Source organism: Typopeltis vanoorti, chromosome 2, assembly GCF_054136105.1.
Source record: "Typopeltis vanoorti isolate ZY-2024b chromosome 2, IOZ_Tvanoo_1.0, whole genome shotgun sequence".
Lineage (NCBI taxonomy): Eukaryota > Metazoa > Arthropoda > Arachnida > Uropygi > Thelyphonidae > Typopeltis > Typopeltis vanoorti.
Window position 1 is genome coordinate 6,021,792 of NC_143550.1, and position 23,288 is coordinate 6,045,079.

At 35.9% G+C, this 23,288-nt stretch overlaps 1 protein-coding gene across 3 annotated transcripts in view; it reads left to right on the forward strand.

Moving 5' to 3' along the window:
* LOC150108797 (RNA/RNP complex-1-interacting phosphatase homolog) overlaps window positions 1–23,288 on the forward strand; it is a 198,016-nt gene that overhangs the window by 60,015 nt on the left and 114,713 nt on the right. For all 3 annotated transcript variants that reach the window (XM_090403309.1, XM_090403308.1, XM_090403310.1), the window contains one exon: window positions 7,777–7,864. In XM_090403309.1, the coding sequence (XP_090259435.1) occupies window positions 7,777–7,864 (88 nt within the window). The remainder of the gene's footprint in view (window positions 1–7,776; window positions 7,865–23,288) is intronic.

Below are 23,288 nucleotides of genomic sequence, written 5' to 3' on the forward strand. Positions count from 1 at the left end.
CTCTGTTGGTATAAATTTCTTATACTTAAATCATTTAGTAGTCTTACTTTGTAATTAGATTTTGTTTCTCTAGTTTGTTTATTTTTTTCTATTTTTTGTAGCCAGTTTGGCAGAAAACTTAGTTTTGCCTGCTAAATAATAATCTGTGTCAATTTCTAGCCCTCTTCTAACTTTAACGTCTAGGAAGAGGTTTGCTGCATTTTCATTTGCTATGAAGTAATCTATTATTGATTTTTGCCCTCTTGTACACCACATATATTTATGTATATTTTTATGTTTGTAAAATGTATTCATTATTTTTAAATTATTATATATTGTATAATCAATGAGTCGCTTTCCATTTTTGTTTACTGTTGGTTCTCCAAATTTTTGTATATTATTGTTAATTTTTTTCATTCCTATTCTGGCATTAAGATCTCTGGCTATAATTATATGGTCTGTTTTATTTAATTTTTCATATATTCCTTGTAACTCTTTGTGAAAGTATTCATTTTCTTCTTCTTTTCCTCCTTCAGGGGCATACACTCTAACAACTATTACATTTTCTTTATTTAATTTTAATCGAACTAATATTCTTTCGTTCCAGTATGTGTAATGAGTTATTTTTGCTTTAATTGATTTATGGATCCAAATCATTACACCAGCTTTTGCATGTATTTGTTTGTCCACTCCATTATATATGATATAGTTAGCTGTTTCTTTTGTTCCTTTAAGTTTCTTTTTTGTTTCTATAGGAACTGCAATTTCTATATTTTCATCATTTAAAATTTTATCCAATTCTTCTTCTTTATGTGCTATGCTTCAGATGTTCCATGTAGCATATTTCACCACGTTTTTCTTTTTCCAAAGTTTCTTAACCTTTTCCAGTTTGCAGTTTCCCATGTTTTCTGTCTGGTTTTGATTTCGTTGAGACTCGAAAGTAATATGCGTTTCCCTATGTCAAGTGACTAGCATGACGATAGGTATCCTAGTGGTGGGGCTGCCACCTTAAGACAACTAGTCTTGCCTTTTTTAGTAGATAATGGAAACTACAGTTTGAGAAGAAAGAGTCACCCCCTTGCCCTCAAATTGCTCTAATAGCACTAGGGGGGGGGGAGTAAGAAATAAGAGAGAGTAGAGGGAAAGAAGAGTAGAAGACCAGTCTCCTGATATGATATACCAAGTGTATATTGTACGAACACTTTATGTACTTATGACATGCATATTTCAAGTTGTTTAAGGTAGAATTATTGGTGAGAGTTCAGAGTCATTATTTGTCAGAATCTGGAAAATTTTTGATTATCATCGAGATTAAAATTGGGTTGATTCTGAAGAACTGCATCGCTTTCTTTGAAGAGTTTCTTGAATTTGAAAGAACTTGTGTGAAGAATCTTTGTGTTGTCCCACAGGAACAGGAACCTGGTACATTCCAGAGTGAGCAAAGTGCAGAAATTTGTCTTTTTTGGAAGGTAGGATTGAGGAAATCTTATTTATTCGTTTAAAGGTTGTCTGAAATTCATTTTATTTATTTATTTTTTTTAAGGATTTTTGAGATGCCCTTTACGTAAGGAATTGAGATTCTCTTAGTATCTGATGACGTGCTGTTGGTAGGAGAATAATTGTCCAAGATGTGCTATATTGGATGGAAACTATCCATTCAGACTCAAGTTGTTTTTTATAGCTTGTAATTCTTGTTTGTGTGTGTGTGTGTGTCTCCTCAGAGAAACAGATGATATATGCCCTGTAGGCAAGAGTCTTGACTGCACCAATTTTTTGTGTAGGGTGGTGCATAGTCTTGAAGAATGCTTCTTCTGAAATGTAGGGTTCTGAAAAGCTAAGTGGCATCTACTTCTCTCTTTACCTGAGCATCCAAGAAAGGAAGATTCTATTATTTTCCTTGCCTAACATAAATTTAATTCTGAGAAAAAAGGCTGTTGATTTTTATTAAGAAACTGTCTAATTCTCCCTCTGTGTCGGGCAAATAGCAAAAACTTCATTGACATAATGAAACCAAGTAAAAGGACTGGTTGATAATAGGAAATTGAAGAGATGCCCCCCCCCCCCCAAGTGTGTTGTAGTAATTTGACAGAAGTGGTGAATAAGGGAGAGCCCACAGTGCAACCATCTACCTGTTTGTATAGAGCAGGGGTCTTCAACACATGGCCTGCGGAGCTCTTTGCTGTGGCCCACCGGCCATTTTGAAAAAATATGTACTGAACATTAAAACGCAATTAAATAAAAAAATAATTTCAACGAAGCCCTCGGCCACTAAGCTATCCTGCGGTATTTAGAATTATAAGATGCTTTCCAGATTCAAGGAATACCTCGAGGGTGTGGCAACTGATGGTGCCCCTGCTATGGTGGAAAAGAATGAAGGGTTTGTTGCGCTGCTATGGAAAGAATCAGAACTAGAAGGAAAAGATTTCATCCATTACCACTATTTAATCCACCAGGAGAATTTTTGTGTGAAAACTATTCTATTTGAGAATGTCATGAGAGTTATTGTGACTGTCGTCAACATTATTAGGGCAAGAGGATTGAATCATCAATTCCAAGAGTTTTTGACCCAAAAGTATGCAGTGAATCACTGTGATGTGATTTATTATAGTGATATGCATTGGTTGAGTAGAGAGAAGGTTCTTAAAAGAGTGCGAAATACAGCAGTTCATGCAAACCAAAGGGAATCTGATTGCGGAATTTACTGATCCAAAGTGGATGACAGACTTTGCCTTTGTGACTGACATCTCGTTGCATATGAATGACCTAAATATGCGGCTACAATCCAAAGATCAACTGGTGCACACTCTGTTTGATTACATCAAAGCTTTTGTGCCCAAGCTCAAACTTTGGGAGGCACAACTTGCAAAAAAAGACAACTCATTTTCAGCTTCTCACTGAGTCCAACTGTTCGACTCTTGATGAATATGCTACAAAATTGGCCGTTTGAAGGTTTGAAAGTTTGAAGAGAGATTTAGTGATTTTCATAACCAACAGTCTTCTTTAGATTTATTTTCAATGCCATTCAGTGTCAATGCTGCTGAAATGCCAAGCTTAGTACAATTGGAGCTGCTTGAACTCCAAAACAACTCTTCTCCGAAAGACAAATTATGTAAGCAGTTCTCCAGAATGAAGCATGTGAAGTCCAAGACAAGAACTCAGATTACAAACCAACATCTCGAGAATACTTTGTGCATAGTGACTTCCAACATTGATGCCAACATCGACAAGCTGGTCAAGGAAAAACATTGCCAAGTTGCCCATTGACATTGTAAAAAATGAATGTTTTCTTCATTAAATTATCTTTTTTCAAGTATTTGATTGCATTTACTTATCATGCACCTGACTCCTACCTACACTCTTAAAGCTGAGTTTGTTTATTTTTATAGGATTTTATGTAAAGTATCAAATGCACAGTGTTCCTTGTGAATCTAGAAAGCATCTTTCAATTCTAAATACTGCAGTATAGCTTAGTGGCCCACGGGCTTCATTGAAATTTTTAATACGGCCCGCACTGTCTGAAAGGTTGAAGACCTCTGGTATAGAGCCTTTGCCAGAAAAGTGTCCGTGCATACAGCAAAATCAAATAATTTAAGAATGTCCTTAGAGAATAGTTGAATTCTTATATTTAGTGGAACATTGATGAATAGCAAACCTACATCAGAGCAGCGAAGATGGAGGAGGTCTTTCACTTAGCAATGAACTCTGCTGTTTTTTATGCAGGAAGGTGATTTTTCTGTTCTACTTAAGAGTAGTTTAAATAAAAAATTTTATAATTTATATGTACTGCTGCCAAATAGGCTTCTCTCTGTGACCAGTTAACCACTGGTCACAGGGAGATGCCCATTTTATGTATTTTTAGCATACCATATAGTCTGGGCATTCTGTCATGAAAAATCTGTAAATTTCTGATGGTGTTGTCATCCAATGAGTTTGTGCTGTCTAGAAACTGATTTAATTTACATACTTGTGATTCAGTGGGATAGTGGCATTAAGAGAAGGGCCACTACCCAGCCCTTCTCTTAATGCATAGCAGTATACATGTCCGCAAGGAGGTGTGCTTCGCATTATGGGAGATACTGAGACAAGGAGTGACGAGAGCTTGATCCACCTTTGCTGCGAGTTTCCCGGTGTTGTACTACCTTACCCCAGTCCTGAAGATATTTTCAGGTGCAAACTTTGTTTGCTCACACTTGGATAAAGGATTAAACTAAATTTATTATAGTCTAACCAAGTGAAAAATAATCTTTCAACATCATCTACTTCAGATGATATTCAACCATGGATAGAAGTGATGTGCAAGGAATATCATGAGAATAAGTGTGAGAGGAGTTATGAGATACATAAAGTTCAGGCTAGAAAAGATATGAATATTTTACAGAAAGCTAAGTTGGAGTATGTGTATGAAAAGAAATTGGCTGTGTAGGCTAAAGGCCACCCATAAGAATTTTATTATTATTATGCTGCATGTAAAAGAAAGAATGAATGTGGAAGAATAATTTCATTGAATGCAGATGGCTGTACCCTTGTGTCAGTAGCAGATGTTGTTGTTCAAATAATGGGTACTCAGTTCACTAAGATCTATCAACTTGGTGTATGTAATATAGTGCACAGTGTTGCCACTACATTGGATGAAAATATAGATGCACATGAGAATGTGGTCCAAGATGTTTCATGAGAGATAAAAATTTGGCAATGGGGACAGATGGGATATCTGCACATGTCCTAATGGAATGTTCAGCCAAACTTGTTAGACTCTTCACACGTTCATACAGTTTGGCTCAGGAAAGGTCCCACACGAATGGAAAGAATGTATGATAATTCCATTTCAAAAGGGTGGTGCAAAGACTGTGTCTAATCATTAACAAGCTGCACTTTGCAAAAAACAGCATGAGTGTACTACAGGGAGATCATGTATGGATAACAGTGATGTGTGTGCAGTAGATGATTCTTCCCGTGATGAGGCCTTATCTCCTTGCAGGTGTCCCATAACAATAGTAATAATATGTCTGAGCAGTTTGCACTTATTTTATAATACGGCTGAGCTGGATAAAGGGAATGGATGCACTGTGATACTGGTGGACTTTACTAAGGCATTTGATAAGATACTACATGAAAGGCTTTTGCATAAAGTGAAAGTATATGGTATTGGATTGCTGTTTTCTGAACTCTTGTTCAGAAAACAGCAATCACCTGCCTTGTTTTCAGAAAACAAGAGTTTTTGAAACTAGAATTCCCAGGGTGGATGGTAGCAGGGGTGGCCCCTTATGGGAATGGGTGCTTGTGGGGAAAGGGGATGACATCAAGTAACACTGAGTCCAGTAGTGTCGAGAGGGGACAATGATAGGTATAGAAGCAGTGACATTTTTGTGCTTTATACTAATGCCAGGAGTATCCAAAATAAAGGAGATGAGTTGATGGCGCTGATAGCATCAGCCTGGCCAAAGATTATTGGGATCTCTGAGACGTGGTTGATGGAGGATGATATAATAACAGGAATTGAAGTAGCAGGGTACAGCATTTTTCAGCAAAATAGGAAAGGAAAACATGGTGGTAGAGTACTGCTTATGATAAGTGTTGACTTATGTCCTCTAAGAGTGGAGGCTGGCTTTGAAAGGCATTGACACTAATGGTTTTGAAAGCATATGGTGTGAGGCAGAAGTGGCCAAGACAGGATATTTAGTGGGGTGTTGCTACAAACCAGGGAGCACATAGGGTGGGATGCAGGAGATGTGTAGGCAGTTGAGCTTTGCAAGTGCAAGAAGAAAGATTGTTATGTGAGATTTTAACTACAGCAGTATAAGCTGACAGAGGAAAATGCATGTAGTAATAAGGGGTTGAAATTTCTGGAATTCTTGAGGGACAAATATCTTAGGCAACATGTAATAGAGGAAACAAGAGGTTCAAGAGTTTTGGATTTGGTCATAGCATCAGAAGAGCTGATAATAAGTGAGATGACAACTCTTCCACCAGTTGGAGAGAGTGACCATGTGGTTTTGACTTGGAAGATATTATTATTATTATTATTATTATTTGACACCTCCAGGGAGTCTAAAGACTTATCGAGGGAGAGTGTGCCAACAGCATCGAACGATTGGTCCTCTTCCAACTACTAACCGCGCTCAAACTTACTTAACTGAGCCATTAGTAGCAGAGGCTCCACCAATCAACCAACCTTTGCCAGCAATATCAGAGGTGATAAAGGTAATATAAAACATGCAGGGACAGCATGGTGGTAGAAAACATTCAAGAGGAACATAATCAGGAGTATAAATAAATTCTTGAAGTAGAAATAGCCATCAAAAACTTGAAATCTATAAATGCAGCCAGAGTAGATGATATTCAACCAGAAATGTTCAAATATACAGTTATAAAAATTATTCAGTGGCTTACACAGGTTAATTTAGAAGGTTGAATTCCAGATGATTGAAGTAGAGACATCTGTCAAAAGGGAAATCGTACGATTTCCCTAGTGAGTGTTACAGGTATGATTTATACAAGCATACTAGAGAAACAAGAAGAATTAAGGGAAATAGATTTTCTGATCTTATTTTAGTTATGTCGTATTTTAAGAGACTATAGTTGAAAAATCATAAGAATATAACAAGGATATTTAAATTTTGTAGATCTAGAAAAGGCATATAACAATGTGCCGAGAGAAAAATTGTTAAAACACTACAATTATATGGTGTAACTGGAACATTATATCAAGAAATACATATTCTCTGTTTGAATGAAAGTTGACAGAATTGAAGGAGGTATAAGAAGATGACTGATGTTAAATCTAGTGTGAAAAAGGATGCAATTTATCTCTTGTTATTCATTATGTATATAGATCACATTATAAAGAAAAATTGTGTTAGGCCTGATATCAAAGTTGAAGATTCACCTAGTCGCTCTACTTTATGCAGATGGTGTTAAAATGTTAAATAAATCCAGTAGAGGTCTGCGATAACTTATGGATCTGGGAAAACTGTTTTAGAAATAAAACAGTTAATCGGACTGATGATCACAGACATGAAAGTCTGGAGAAAATTAGGGGAGCTAAGTGATGGCATTGATGGCACAATCATATTAAAAAAATGGAGAGAACTTGACATTGTTAGCATTCAGGAATGTGGGAGCGTAGCTAATCTCAGGGAGTATGGTTATACAGAATGGGAAATGAGAGGTTAACGAAACAGGTATTTGTTGGCAGTATTGCAGGAAAAGACGACCTAGGGAAGACCAAGATCTGGGTGGATCAGTGTGATAGGAAATGCATTAAGAGATCAAAATTTGAAATCTGAAATAATGTCAATCTCAAATTTCAGTCTTCTAAGTCCCAAGAGATAACAGAATAATTTTCAGAAAACTTTCAATAAGGTGTTGGTATTGATGTACACTTTTTAATGTAGTACCATCATGATATCCCTTAGGATATATTTTTGGAATTTAATGATTATGATGGATTTTTGAACTAGTGGTCATGCAAAGAGGTATTATTGCTGTGATTTGTATGCATCTTTTCTTTTATGTAAACTAATGACTATAGGCTAGCATTTTGTATGAGATGATGCAGCAGAGATGCTTGTACTGCATTAGCATAAGTGTACTTAAACAAGATCTTGCTCTTCTTTACAAAATCTAATAATCATGGACATTAATACCCCATTCTCACTATGCACAACAGGATTTCTGAATTGTTTTTACTTTTCTTGTGCACTGTGTGAGTGAAGCTCATTTTTTTAAAATCATGTTTGATATTTGTTTCCATTACTAGATTTTAAAAAGCATGACTTTTTTTTAAACTTTCTTCAGGTTTACCCCCTCCATTTTAGTGAGCAGCATTCAGCACTTAGGTCTAGTAATTGACCTTACCAATACAGCTCGTTATTATAACCCTCAGGTTAGTGATAGTATATTTATGAGACGTAAAATTATTTATATATAATGGAAATAAGTTTTTTTTTGTTCTAATGAAAGAATAGATCTGTTTTAAAGATGTTAGAACAGATATAAAAGTAGGCCATAATAACTGAAAGATAAGTTAATTTTTGGTTATAAAAATATATTTACTGTTTGTGAATACGTGCATTTTTGTTAAAATCTGATACACAGCGTATTTTACATTACATCAGTTAGTTGCTCTGGTTATAAATCATATCATGTATTAAAAACTTGATATGAAAATATTTATTACTGAGGTGTCCAAATAGAAAAGTGAACTCTGATTCTGTATCTGGTCTGGTCTATATGTAAATTCTCTGCAGCCTATTTAAAATCAACCTTCCAAAACAAGACTATCAACTGTTGAAAGTTTTTTCACTTGGTTAATGAAAGATGCCAAGAAATTATGTTCTTGTTTTCATCCTTTATCCAAGTGTAAGCAAACAAAGTTTGCACATGAAGTAACTTCATGAGTGGATTACTTGTATATGGAGGCTGTAATTTCTTGGCATCTTTAAATTATAAGAGTATCAACTGCAACTATTACAAAATATTGTGTCGTGTATTGAGCTAGAGTAATCTGATTATCAGTTTGAGAGAGAAACAGTAATTATATTACTGCAAATGCACATTTTGAAGTTGCTTTGAATGATTCTTGGAAGGAATCTTCCACACATCCCTGTAGGAATTGTTTTTGGAATTGATTGGAATTCTTATCAGTTCAAATGCCCACCTGACTATAGTATATCCTCTTTGGAATCCATGTGGATGCTAGACAAACAATGATGGACTGCCACTTTGAGAATTTCTGATTAAAGTGTATGTTGGCTCAAACTGCATACACATGATGATAGTACAACATAATCAGTATTGTGATTACTGGAATATTGCCTGGTTAAAATACAAGGTCCTTGATATTTTCATCAGAGAAAGGTCATCATCTTAAGAACTATTAATGCTAAAAAGGTGGTGTCAGCAGCAAAATACTAGATACATAATATCTATTATTTAATGCTAGCAGAGAAATACATGTTAACGCAACTAGATGTTATCAGATCTCAGAAAACTTATACAAGTGACTTTTCTTAATAGTATAGGTTGATTTATTCAGGATTACAGAAAAGAGTGAGCATTGCTTTTTAGCACTGAATATAAAGATAAACCTTTTTTAATGGAGGTCAATATCAAAAACAGGGATGTGTGTTTCATGAAACAGAAGGTGTTTCATGAAAATTCATTGAAAACAGTTCATCGAAAAAGCAGTTCATCAAATGACAATTTAATGAATGTCATTTCATCATAAAACAATTCACTGATAATTTTCGATGAATTCTTTCATAATTCATTGAATGATTAATTTCTCAAAAACTATTGTTTTAAAACATTCAGTAACAAGATGCAGATGACATATATAGGTAGTCACTGAGACATAATAACTATTTTGTTTTTTACAGCATTATTCTGTAAGCATTCCTGCTGCTTCATTGTGTAGATAATGATTTATCTCTAGACAAAAAAAAATTTGTTCTTATTTTTTAACAACACAACATTGGTCACATTGAATTCAAAACTGAAAAATTGTAATATAGATCTTAACTATAAAATTTCACCCTACCAAATAGGAATTATTAATAATATTTTGAAATTTCTTTACCAAAATTTGCAAATAAAAGTGTCAGAACTAAAATTGAAACATGCAGATTTTTTGCATGTTTCACAAATTCTGAAGTTTATTGTCTTCCACTAAGTCAGAGAGTTATTGCAATATATTATTTCTATACATTGTCCCTTTGTAGTCCTGAATAGTTAAACTGAACAATTTGACATATTTTTGTAAAAGTCTCAAATACCAAATCTGAGAAAAATTCATCGCATAATAACAGGTAGACAGACATCACAAACTACAACTGGGGTTTCTGAAAAGTAAGGTAACACATTATTTTTCTAAATAATGGTAAAAGGGAATGAGATAAAACACGGTGGACTGATAGACTTGTTCAAATAACATTCGAAAACACTGCCATTGCAGTGTGGTGCTACTTTCACCTCAGCTAATTCCAGTTGCAAGATGGCGGCTATCATTCGAGTGTGGTCCAAAGCAGGTGTCCGTGAAGTTATTCGTTTTTTGCAAGCTAACGGGACTTCACCAAGTGACATTCACTGTGAACTAGTTGCTGTGTAATGTGAAAAGGTGATATCCAATTTGCAAATATGTTTTCGGTGCAACGAATCTAAAGCTGGCCGTGGTGACACTGAAGATCAACATTGGGCAGGCAAGCCTTCATTGAGCAAGAGACAGAGACCGATGAGCGAAACTGCATGAAATTGTTCACGATGTCCTTGGCTTTCGGAAGATGTCCCAACATTGGCCAGAGGAGCACAGGGTCAACATGCAGGGAATGTGTCTGGAGAATCTGTTGCGATACAGTGACAAAGGCAAGGATTTTCTCACTCGCCAAGTCACAGTAGACAGAACATGGGTTAATCACTTTACCCTGGAGAGCAAACAAGATCCCATGACCTGGAAACATCTACAGTCTCCTGTGTGCAAAAAATTCAAAACTGTTTTCATTATCTGAAAAGTTATGGCCACAGTGTTCTGGGATCACCAAGGTATTCTGTTAGTGGACTTCTTGCCACACAGAGGAGCAATCAATGCAGAACTTTACTGTGCAATGTTGGATGAACTGAAAGTCAACATTTGATGCAAACAAGGAGGACTCCTGACAAGCCGCATGATTTTGATATATGACAACACTACTTTGAGTTGTTGTACACCATGTGTTGCAACCCCCTCAAGATAAACAAAACCTTTCTGGAAGGCATTTCATTACAGATGAAAAAGTTCATCAGGCGATGTGATGTTGGTTACTCGGTGTTCGCACAGACTTCTTCGGTACTGGTATTGATAAATTGATCTATCATTGAGCCAAGTGCATCGATAAATTTGGAGACTATGGAGATGCAGTGCATGTTCACTTATTTCTTAATGTATAATTTCAACTTCCTATTATTAAACATCCTCAAGAAAAAAAAATGTGTTACCTTACTTTTCAGAAACCCCTCATATTACCACTAATAATAATAGTTATAATCCTGTGCATGAATTGAAGAATTTTTATCAGTATTTTTCAACTGAAGGTGTGTTAGCTGGCTTCATGTGGAGATGGCAAGGTTTTGACTCCTGGAAACTCTGGTGTTTCATTTTGCAAACATGGCCCACTGTTACGTCGCCACTCTGCAGAATATTTGTTCTGAGCCTTGTGTATGGCCTATTAGTGTGCTTTCCTGTGACCTGGGATCTAACGCTCCCTCAGATCACAGACTCTAACAAATTTCTTTGTTCTGCACCAGTTAGAGTCACCCCTTGAATGTCGCGGGCCCTTCCTGAATCTGACGTTTACCTTACTTGACCCAAGTCAGGTAGAACGGTGTGCGGATTCAGGGATTTTGCAGTCGTGCCCTCTTCTAGCCTTACTAAATTTATTTAGATACTCTTCTCCTTTTATCACAGTTCGTGTGTTGGTGAGTGGCAATGTCATTCTCAAATGCCATCCAGTGACCAGGATTTAACAAGAAACACAAAGTTTAATTTTAACAAGATTAGGATACATAGAACATAAATCATTCAATCAGTTAATTGTTATTTCAAAATTTAAACACTCTACATGGTAATACATGACAATTTCAAACATGACAAGATTGCTATTTTCTAAGAATGTTATAGACATAAGCATTTACTATTAATTATCTGAACATGGATCTCTGGAGAGGTCACTGAAGTGACACATATATGCGCGATGTGAAGATCACATGACATGGGTCTTCGGACTACCGGCCCAAGGTCTCTATAAGTTCCAATACCGACAAATAGTCTCAGCTTCCTTTGCTAATGAAAGGTCTTAGCTGCTTCCCCCCTTCAACATTTAACATATTTTAGATATAGCAAAGTTTTACGTTACCATTTGATGCAGCATATAGTCACACTTCGTCACCACGTGCGAGTCACGTGCAAACTCTGGTTGGACTTTACTCACTTTGTGGAGCACTCTCCCCTTTGGATCAATGTGCACTGGAACTTTGCTGTCGGTGGGAATTTTTCGCCATGTATCTCCAGGACTTATGAACCCTTCTAGAAGGACATCACGGTTGAGGTTCCACTTGGTCCCAAGCTTCTTTGTCGGTCTGCACTTAGAGGTTTTCGTTGGACTTCATCTGACCGTCCACACTGGCACCCCTTTGTTCTACGGCCGATGCTTCCTGTCCTCTGTGCTTCGATCACATTCTTCCCCCCCCTTCCTGCTTCACGTTGCCTTCACTGTCTTGCCTTTTCTTTCCGACCACCAACTCCTGTTGTACTGCAGCTTTAAATCACGGTCATTTCGATGACGTTGCACTTGAACGCGTGAGAGAGCTCCTCCCAGAGAATTGTCCACATTTGTCTCTTTTCGTGAACCTTGCTTGTAAGGATCACTGATGTGTTTGCCAAGGTCATGACCTCAGGATCCTTAGTCACCACTTAAGTATGCACTGTTTCACACAGCATATTCTTGGGTTGGTCGTCAAATATGTCGCCTCACTACAAATTCATATATCTCTTTTCCTTGACATATCACATATACAACATAACCTACAGTGTTTTTCCCTCTTTGGGTAAACAGATATGCACACATTTAATATTTACATGATACACTTTACCTCCGCCCCCCTTTCTTTTTATTTATAGTACAATTTGCACCAGCAGTACAGGTATCTTTTGATTTAGGCTCTGTTCTTGTTGGATACTGAATGAAAGTCTGTCTAGTAATGGCAGGCCTCATTCACGATCCAACACCACAAATATACATATCTATAGACATGAAACACTTACCAGATAAGGAAGTGTTTTATTGCTACTACACCAACCATTCGGTTAAGTAGAAAGGAGGAATAAGAGGAATAATAATAATAATAATTATTATTATTATTATTATTATTCGACACCTCCAAGGAGTCCAAAGACTTGTCGAGGGAGGGCACCCATTCCACAACTCTCCATCACCACCACCCAATCCACCAACTTCAACTAACTGCAACTATAGTAATGCCATCTACCACCGACCACCCCCACTAGTATTTCTACAGACAGTCACAAACATCCATGCCCATGGCAGGATTCGAACCCGCTGCCTTTTGATTGGAGAGTGGATATGCTAACCACTTGGCCAGCCAGGCCAGAAATAATTATAATAATAATTATTATTATTATTATTTGAAGTAGGTGTCTTTAAGGATTACAAGGACTCTTGGAAACATAAGGATTCCAAGCAACAAAGCATCTATGCTGATAGACTTTTACCGGTGAACAAACCATCCTAATTGAATATTATTAATATGTTGCACTGTAATTTGTAAAATGCTGATAATTAGATGCGAAGGGTTAAAAAGATAAAATTGACAAACATGTCCTGATGATAATTCCTCGTGAATTTTCATGATCACGATGTTTTGGGAACATTTGCAAGTTTCTCCAAAACGAAAGAGTGCTGTCTTTTGCAATAAATTATTTTTCATATTAGTTTCCTATAAATAGCTGACTGTTTTCTCATCTGTTTTTTCGTTTTTCATCTTTATTATAATTTATTTGTTAACTCAGGTTACAAAGTGAATCAGTAAACTAAATCTACATTGTACTCAAAAATGGTTATGGGACGATGATGTTGGTCAATGATAATGGGAGAATGATAAACACTGAGAAGGATATAGTCAGTGGTGAGCTATAAGGGGCTCGCGCAAGCCATTTGTTAAATTTTTCTCAAATTTGCGAAGCCCCTTGTTCTTCTTGTTTACTTTATTTTTTCAAAAAAAAAATTTTTTTTGAAACATATTAAGTGACAAACTTATACGGTAACCTAACAAACAACTAGTCTATTCGGCAGTGTATAGATTAATTGGAATTATTGTTTCAACTCCTCTATAATGAATGCGCCCAAGTTTGAAAATAAAATAAGCGCATGTGCTATTTTTACCCTTCTCCCTTCTGGTAGTCAATCGTATGGTAAAACCCGTAGCCAATCAAATGTTTTATAAAAGATTATAAAAGATTTCATTCTTATTATATTTTGATAGTTAAAAAATGTTTTTCTTATGTAAGATAAATTAACACAGTTGATTGTGTGCAAATATTTGTTTAAAAATGACAGCCTTAAGAGCAGTGTTTCTCAACCTTTGTTGGATCATACCCCCACCTCAATGTCTCAAAGAAGTTGATGCACCCCCCTCTAGCATAATAGTGAGTCAAATTCTGAAAAAGTAGAATATAAATATGTACATGAACATTTTCTAATTGCCCCCCAAAATATTCAAATTGCCTCCCTGTTGCCTCATATTGAGAAACATTGCTTTAGAGGTTGATTGTCCTCTCACACTTTTTGATTGGAATTTGTACACAGGCTGTATTAATAAAAGTTTTTGTGTGAAATACGGCTTTTTTTTTTTTTCTCAACGATGCAAGCCCCTTGTTAAAATTTTCATAACTCATTACTGGATATAGTAGAGGTATTAAATGAGCAGTTCATTCAAGTATTTCATTCTTGTGATTGCAACATAATGCAGAGTTGAGAGCAGTGGGAATGCAGGAGGAACCGCTGATGGTAAGTGTAAAGTTTTAAAATTTGGGAAGCAAAAATGGGATGCAGAGTATAGGATTAGCGGGGATATTTTGGAGGAGATGAAGGATTTGAGGGTTGTGGTGGATAGAGACTTGAAATTTCTTCGATATTTTGATAAAATTGTGAGGATGACACAGCAGATTATGGGGATGATGCAGAGAACACTGACGTGTAGAAGTAAGGATGTTTGATTCCACTGTACAAGACTTCGATAAGGAAGCATATGGATTACTGTGTACAGATTTGATTGCCAGGTTTTCAAAAGAATGGTGAGATGTTGGAGAGGATTCAGAGATGATTGATTAAGTTGGTTTCTGGTCTCTGGAATGTGAAATATGAGGTCAGATTGAGAGAATTCAAATTACAGAGCCTAGTGGATAGAAGGAAGAAGGGAACATGATCGAGACATAAGTTGGCAAGGGGTAATTACCAGATTAATGTGGATGAGATTTTTCATAGAATATCTGGAGATGGGTACAATGAGAGGCCATCCCTGGAAGCTGTATAAGGTGGGTATGAACAAGAGGGTGAGGAGTAGATTTTTTTTTTTTTTTTTTTTTTTTTTTTTTTTTTTTTTTTTTTTGTGCATCGAGAGTGGTTGGTGATTGGAATGCATTGCCTGAAAGTGTGGTGAGTGCAGGAACAGTGAGTGCATTTAAATCGAGATACGATGAGCTGTGCATATGAGAGTGGGACTTCCCACAATTAGCCTCTTGACTCTATGGAGATCTGTTGTTGATGATAGTAATAATAACTTCTGCAAATCATCAGGTTAGTTTGCTCAATCACTGAAAAATAAACAAAATGTATTCTAAAATAAATCACGAGATTCATTCATACCTTGATTAAAAAATAATTTATCCCCCATCCCCTCAAAAAATTAAAATCTTTTGCTACATTCCTTCAAAACAACAGAGATTATCACCTGAATTTTCTATTCACAGATGCCCTACAGCTCCCATGAATATGATTCCATTTGTTCTACTTCTTTGATTGATGTATTTAATGTTAACTTTGAAAAAAAAAAAAAATTAAACTCACAATAGTAATGGGAAATTGTAAAACAGTAATAAAAAGTGAAATGACATTTCTGTATTCACTGAAGGAAGAAAAGAATTAAAAATTCTATCAACATGAAATTAATACCTCATCATCATCATCAAATTCCTGCCATGTACCCACAAGGGGTGTACAGAATATGATAGTACTACATGAAAAAATTATATCATTACTAACTTCCTATCTACAATTTTCCTCAAAATCAGTCTGTTACTTGTCAAGACTCCAACATTATCAGATCTTATATTTTTATCGTCTAAAGCACTTTGTACCGTATCAATCCACCTATATCTTGGTCTTCCTCTGGGTCGTTTTCCTGCCAACCTGGCAGAGAACACTTGTTTTGCTAATCTTTCCTCTCCCATTCTCTTTAAGTGACCATACCACCTGAGATTAGCTCTGCTAATGCATTCCTGGATGCTGACAATGTCAAGTTCTTTGAATATTGAATAGTTTCTCTCTTGGCACCTTATCATATGCCTTTTCCAAATCGACAAAACTTAAATACAGATCTTTGTTATATTCCCATGCTTTCTCGACTATTTGCCGTAAAGTGAAAATCTGATCTTGACAGCCTCTGTTTGGCCTGAATCCAGCTTGTTCTTCACCAAGCTTTTCTTCCATAATTCTTCTCAACCGTTTCTCATGTATACTTGCATAGATCTTGCCAGGAACACTCAGTAGGGAAATACCTCTGTAATTCTCACATTCAGTTTTATTTCCTTTTTTTATATATGGGTACTATGAGAGATCTACTCCAATCATCGGGAATTCGTCCCTCTGTCCAGGCTTTCTGAACTATGCAGTGCAGCCACTGTAAGACTCTTATACCACCATACTTCAGCATTTCTGGTCGAATATCATCTACCCCTGCTGCTTTTCCACATTTCAAGCCTTTGATGGCTTTTTCTACTTCAAGTATGGATATATATTCTTCCTGCCTGCATGCCTGGTCAGTGTTTTTTATCACTATGCTGTCATCACTGCTTGTTTTATTTAGCAGTTTTTCAAAGTAATTACTCCATACTTCAAGGATATCTTTTTCTTCCATTTTCATGTCACCTTTATCATCTCTAACTCCTTTTACAGCACTCTTTCCTCCATTCCTAAGCTACTTCAACAACCTTCAGAATATTTTGTCACCTTCTTGATATTTATTTTCTATATTCTTGCCAAAGTCCTCCCATGACTTTTGTTTAGCTAGTTTTATACAGTGTTTAGCATTTTTGCATTTGTCTCTATATTCTCTAAGAGCAAAAGCTGACTTATTTGACAGGAACTTTTGATATAATTTCTTCTTTTCCTTCACTGCCTCTTTAACTTCCTGTTTCCACCAGGGAGTTCTGATTTTTTTATTCTTGTAGACAACCTCACCACATGCCTCTCTGGTAGAATCAATCAATGTTTTCTTCAGAGTTTGCCACTGAATCTCCATGGTTTGATTCCTGTTCTCAAACTCTTTCATTTTTTCTTCAATAATCTTTGTGTGTTTTAGTCTACAGTTCACATCTGAGAGCTGCTCAACTTTTATTTGCTTTAAAACTTTCTTACATGTTATTCTTTTCAATATGAAATTCAATTTTATCCTGCTCAAGACTAAATAGTGATCACTTTCAATTTCAAATCCTCTGTACACTCTGGTGTCCTGCACACCAGGGAGAAAACATCACTATCAACAATAACATAGTCAATGAGACTTTTCTTATTCCTTGCCTCTTCTCTCCATGTGAATTTGTGCACATTGTTATGTTGGAACATGGTGTTAGTAATAACCAGTCCATGTCCTGAGCAGAAATCCAACAGATATTTGCCATTATTAATAGCTTTGCTCTTTTCTTCAAATTTTCTCAAAATATTTTTGTATGTCTCGCAATCATTTCCTACTCTGCTATTTAGATCCCCAACAAGGACAGATGTTTTCAGATGTTTTTCCTTTTTCATTGTGTCAGTTGCTTTTTCTAAAGCCTCAAAAAATTCCTCCACTTCTACCTTAGTAGAACGTTCTGTGGGACCATAGGCACAAATAAGTCTCATTGTCCAGTTCCCCATTCTCATATTTGCCCACATTACTCTACTTGAGACTGACTGCCATTCAAGAAGATTAGCCTCATATTTTGTGTTGAATACTATAGCTACTCCTTCTTTTCCTTGATTGTCATTGCCTGAATATAACATTTTGTATTTATTGCTCAGAAAGATCTCACCAGTTTTGGTCTTTTTTGTTTCAGTCATCCCTATTATGTCGATCTGGTACTTATCTAATTCCTCAACTAGCTCCATTTCTTTACCATTCAGGCTTCTTTATTTACCAATCTTTAACTCTGGTGATGTTGAGTTGGGGTTTGTTTTCAGATTTGTTCCAGTAGCTGACTTTTCGCTGTTCGCCCTGGTTCCCTGGCGAAAACAACAGGGGAGGGGGGCTTGTTTAACCGGGCGATGCCCCAGCCGACATGAAATTTTGTCATGTTGTACCATCATTTTTTATTTTGGTTTAACCAATAAGAATACAATTTGTTCGGCTAAATCCCAAATTACCAGCTCATCCTCGTTCATTCAGTATCCAAGTAGATACCCAACAGGGTGCACCACGAGAAGGTGAGGATTGGACATTAGGTCAGAAGCCGTGGTCGGTTCTCCGCATTCCTTTAAAGGCTATGTGGAGGTCTCCTCTCAGTTATACAGCTTTGACCCTTAAGCACCCCAATAAAATTAATAACTTTATTATTCATTTATAAAATGGAATTCATAATATTACTTTGTTACAACGAGATATAGCAAGTGTGAATTACCGAATCCATTAATTCAATGTAGCATCTAAACTGTTAATAAAGCAATTGCATTTGAAAAATCAGAGGAAGTGAGAAGGCACAGTGGGTCCCGACCAGCATTTTTAATAAAATAGCGTAGAAAATATCAGAATGGATCCTACAGATTTCTAGTTTTAAGACAGATTTCAAAAATGTGTACAAAATCAAATCAAATTATATCAAATGGACATCACACCTCTCGCATTAAATAAATTATATCATATTTTCTGTTTTTGTAGTGGGTATCATCATTAAATTCTTGACATGTACCCTCAAGGGGTGTACAGGATATAATAGTACCTCATGAAAAATTCACATCATTAATAACTTCCTATCTACAATTTTCCTCCAAATAAATCGGTTACCCGTCAAGACTTCAACATTATCAGATCTTATATTTCTGTCTTCTAAGGCCCTTTTTACTGTATCAATCCACATACATCTTGATCTTTCTCTGGATCTTTTTCCTACCAACCTGGCAGAGAACACTTGTTTTGCTAATCTCTCCTTGCCCATTCTGTTTAAGTGATCATACCACCCTGAGATTAGCTCTGCTAATGTATTCCTGGATGCTAACAATGTCAAGTTCTTTCCTAATATCCTTGTTTTTAATATGATATTGCCATTGATGCCATCTGTTCATGCCCCTAATATTTCTCAGGACTCTCCTAACTGCAGTCCTTAGCCAAATTGACCAAAGACTAGGTCAAGTTTTTACTTCTAATCCAACTCTCAGATCCATAAGTTAAAATTGGTTTGAACACCTTCTTATATACAGCTAATTTAGTGTTTTGACTAATTTCTTTCTTATTCCATATAAATTTATTCAGTTGACTTCCTACCATACCAGCTTTGTTGATTCTGTTGTCCATTTCCATATGTAACTTACCATCGTCATTAAAAATTGTGCCTAAGTAGCTGAAATGTTTACTTGTTCTATAGGTTCTCCAATCAATGCAGTTGATATTTTCAGTGCGTCTGGCTATTTTCATTGTCTTTGTCTTGTTATTGATTATCTTCATACCATATCTATTACAACAGTTATTCAATTTGGTCAGGAAATCTTGCAGACTTGTAGTAGATTTACTTAGAAGTATAACATTGTCCACATAAAGCAAAGATCTGACATTAACATATCCAATTTTGATATCAGGTTTAATATCACTCTCTTTCATAATGAGATCCATATAAATTATGAATAACAGAGGGAATAATGTACATCGTTGTCTGACATCAGATTTAACTTCAAACCATCTTCCTGTACTTCTTTCAATACTAACTGCTGACTTATAACCCAAAGACTAAGTATTGCTTGATATAATGCCCACTGACACCATATAACTTAGCATTTCGAATCACTTCCTTGGCACCTTGTCATATGTCTTTTTCAAATGTACAAAACTTAAATATGGATCTTTGTTATATTCCCATGATTTCTCAACTATTTGTCGTAAAGTGAAAATCTGATCCTGACAGCCTGTAGTTGTCCTGAATCTAGCTTGTTCTTCACCAAGCTTTTCTTCTACAATCGTTCTCAACCATTTCTCAAGTATACTTGCATAAATCTTATCATTAACACTCAGTAGAGAATACCTCTGTAATTCACACATTCAGTTTTATTTCCCTTTTTATATATGGGTACTATGAGAGCTCTACTTTAATCATCATCGCTCTGTTCAGGCCTTCTGAACTATGTAGTGCAGCTACTGTAAGACGTTTATACCTCCATATTTGAGCATTTCTGGTCAAATAACATCCACTCCTACTGCCTTTCCACATTTCAGGCCTTTGATGGCTCTTTCTGCTTCAAGTAAGGATATGTATTCCTGAATGCATGCCTTTTTAGTGTTTTTTTACCATTGTGCTATCACTGCTTGTTTCATTTAGCAATTTTTCAAAGTAATTACTACATACTTCAAGGATATCTTTTTCTCCAGTTTTCAAGGAGTAGTCTGACTACATGATGGTCATCCCATTTGGCACCATTTTAATGCAAAAGACATAACATTGAGACTTGCTGAGGGGAAGGACATTCCATACCATAACCTTGAACATACATTAAGAATATATTGAAGTTATTTGATTCTGAGCATTCTCTGTTGGTAGATGGATGATTTGTATCAGATCATTACATCATCTTCATCAATTTACTGATATGTATCCTCAAGGTAGATGTACAGGTACGATGATGGTACTAGGGATGTGCCGAATATTTGTTTTTGCTACCTTATTCAGCTAGTTGGGCATGTTTTCCAGATATTTGCTTCAGCACAATCAGTAAAAATATTAGGTATTCAGCCGGCCAAAGTAGAAAAATTCCTGTTACTTGCATCATAACAAACACAACCAATCGGAAAAAAGCCTCCTCTTATTTTGTGCAACCGCTCAAAAAGAAGGATTTCCACTGCTGCTAAAGAGTAAACTTATTCCGTAGTACAATTTCTCAGAAAATTTCTTTTGGCACTGGCCAGTTTATTTCTTGAAAGTTTTTTTCATCATTATAATCATTAAATTTCTGATGATTAGGATGACACATATCCTCAGAAGGTGCACAAGATCTTATGATAATACTACATGAAAAGTTACATCATTACTAACTTTCTGTCAACAATTTTTCTTCAGATTAGCCTGTTATCTGTTAATATCTCAATATTATTAGATCTTATATTTCTGTCCTTCAAGGCACTTTTTACTGTATCAATCCACACCTACATCTTGATCTTTCTCTGGGTCTTTTTCCTGCTATCCTGGCAAAGAATGCTAGTTTTGCTAATCTTTCCTCTCCCATTCTGTTTAAATGGCCATACCACCTGAGATTAGCACTACACACATTCTTGGATGCTAACAACGGGAAGTTCTTTCTTAATATCCTCATTTTTAATGTGATACTGCTATTGATGTCTGTTCACTCCAGTAATCTTTCTCAGAACGTTCGTATCAGCAGTCTCCAATCTTTGATCAAGTGTTTTTATTTCTAAACCAGCTCTCAGATCCGTAATTAAAATCGATTTCAACACCATCTTTTATACAGCTAATTTAGTGTTTTGACGAATTTCTTTCTTATTCCATATAAATTAATTCAGTTGACTTTCTACCATTCCAGCTTTGCTAATTCTGCTGCCTATTTCCAAATTTAATTTCCCATCTTCATTAAAAATTGCACCTAAATAGCTGATTTGATATTTTGATAGAAACATTGATAATTTCAATGTTTCTGCTTATTTTCATTGTCTTTGTCGTTTTAATGCTAATTTTCTTATCAATTTTTTTATTACAACAGTTATTCAATTTGGATTTGATTAGGGAATCCTGCATACTTGTCCTGGATTTATTTAGGAGTATAACATCATCTGCATAAAGTAAAGAGCTCCGCATGGCCTTTTGGGTATTGCAGAGAACCAAACAGGGCTCTTATAATCTATGTCCAAAGTACAATTTGGTCGGCAAAATCCCAAATTCAGCCCTGTTTGACATGTACAAACGAACCAGGATGGGCTAATAATTTGGGATTTTTCCAACCAAATTGTATTCTTATTGTTTTAAACCATAACTCAAAATGATGGAAAGTTTTTTTTTGCAGAAATCGGAAATATTTCTGAAGAAACAAGATGTATTCTACTCCAAAAAATGCTGAAAAATTCATTTTCCTGCTGGCCTGGTTGGTCGAGTGGTTAGCATATCTGCTCTCCAGCCAGAAAAGGCTGCGGGTTTGAATCCCACCATGAGCATGAATGTTTGTGATTATCTCTGAAAATACTAGTGGTGGTGGTGGTAGGCAGTAGATGGCGCTGGTGTAGATGATGATGGAGACTGAGAGATGTAAAGTAGGTGCCCTCCCTCATTGAGACTTAGGACTTCCTGGAGGTGTCATGTAATAATAATAATAATTTATCATGAATACATTTTTTTGATTATTAAATTATTATAATAATATAATATACATACTTATGTAATTATTAAATCCATAACGATAGGCTGTTGCATAAACTGGAGAATGTGGGATTGGAATATAAACTCTTGTCTTGGATCAGGAGGTGGTTGACAGACAGATATCAATAGTGGTATAGAGTGGGTGTGAATCTGTGAGATTACTTCACTAAGGATAAGGAAGTCATTTTGCCTCTTTATAAGTGATTTACTTCAGGGTTCAGTCCTTGGGCCATTATTATTCAATTTGTACATTCATGACATCAGGCAGGGTCTAACATTAGATGTGCAATTTCTTGTCTGTGAATGTGAACATAGGCAGGGCAATCAGGGATGTTACTGATATTCAGCACTTACAAAATGATTTGAATTTGAAAATGATTTGAATTTGGGCAAATGAAAATGGATCAATTTAATGTTAGTGAGTCTAAAGTTATGCACTTTGGTGTGATTAGAGTTCCAGTGGCCTATTATTATATTAGTGTGGTTATGCTACAAGAAACTGAGTAGACAATGGATCTTGGCATACTGGGGAATAGAATTTGAGGTTCAAAGGTCACATAACAAAAGTTGCAAATACAACTCAGAGGATAATTGTGATGTTGAAGCAAACCTTGAGATGTAAGGATAAGGAAGTCATTTTGCCTCTTTATAAGGCTTTGATAAGACCACACCTGGATTATTGTGCACAGATTTGGTCTTCTGGATTCCATTGGGATAAAGAAGCTGCAGGAAGTGTTACAAAGATTATATTTGGATTTTGGGATTTAGATTATGAGGACAGATTGTGAGTTTGTGGATTACAGATTCTGTTAACAGGAGATAGAGGAGTGATATGATGGAGGTCTCTAAACTTTTCAATGGGTGCTATAACATATCATCAGATGAAATTTTTTGTTATGTGGAAGGTGGGGAGAGAACACATGGGCATCCATAGAAA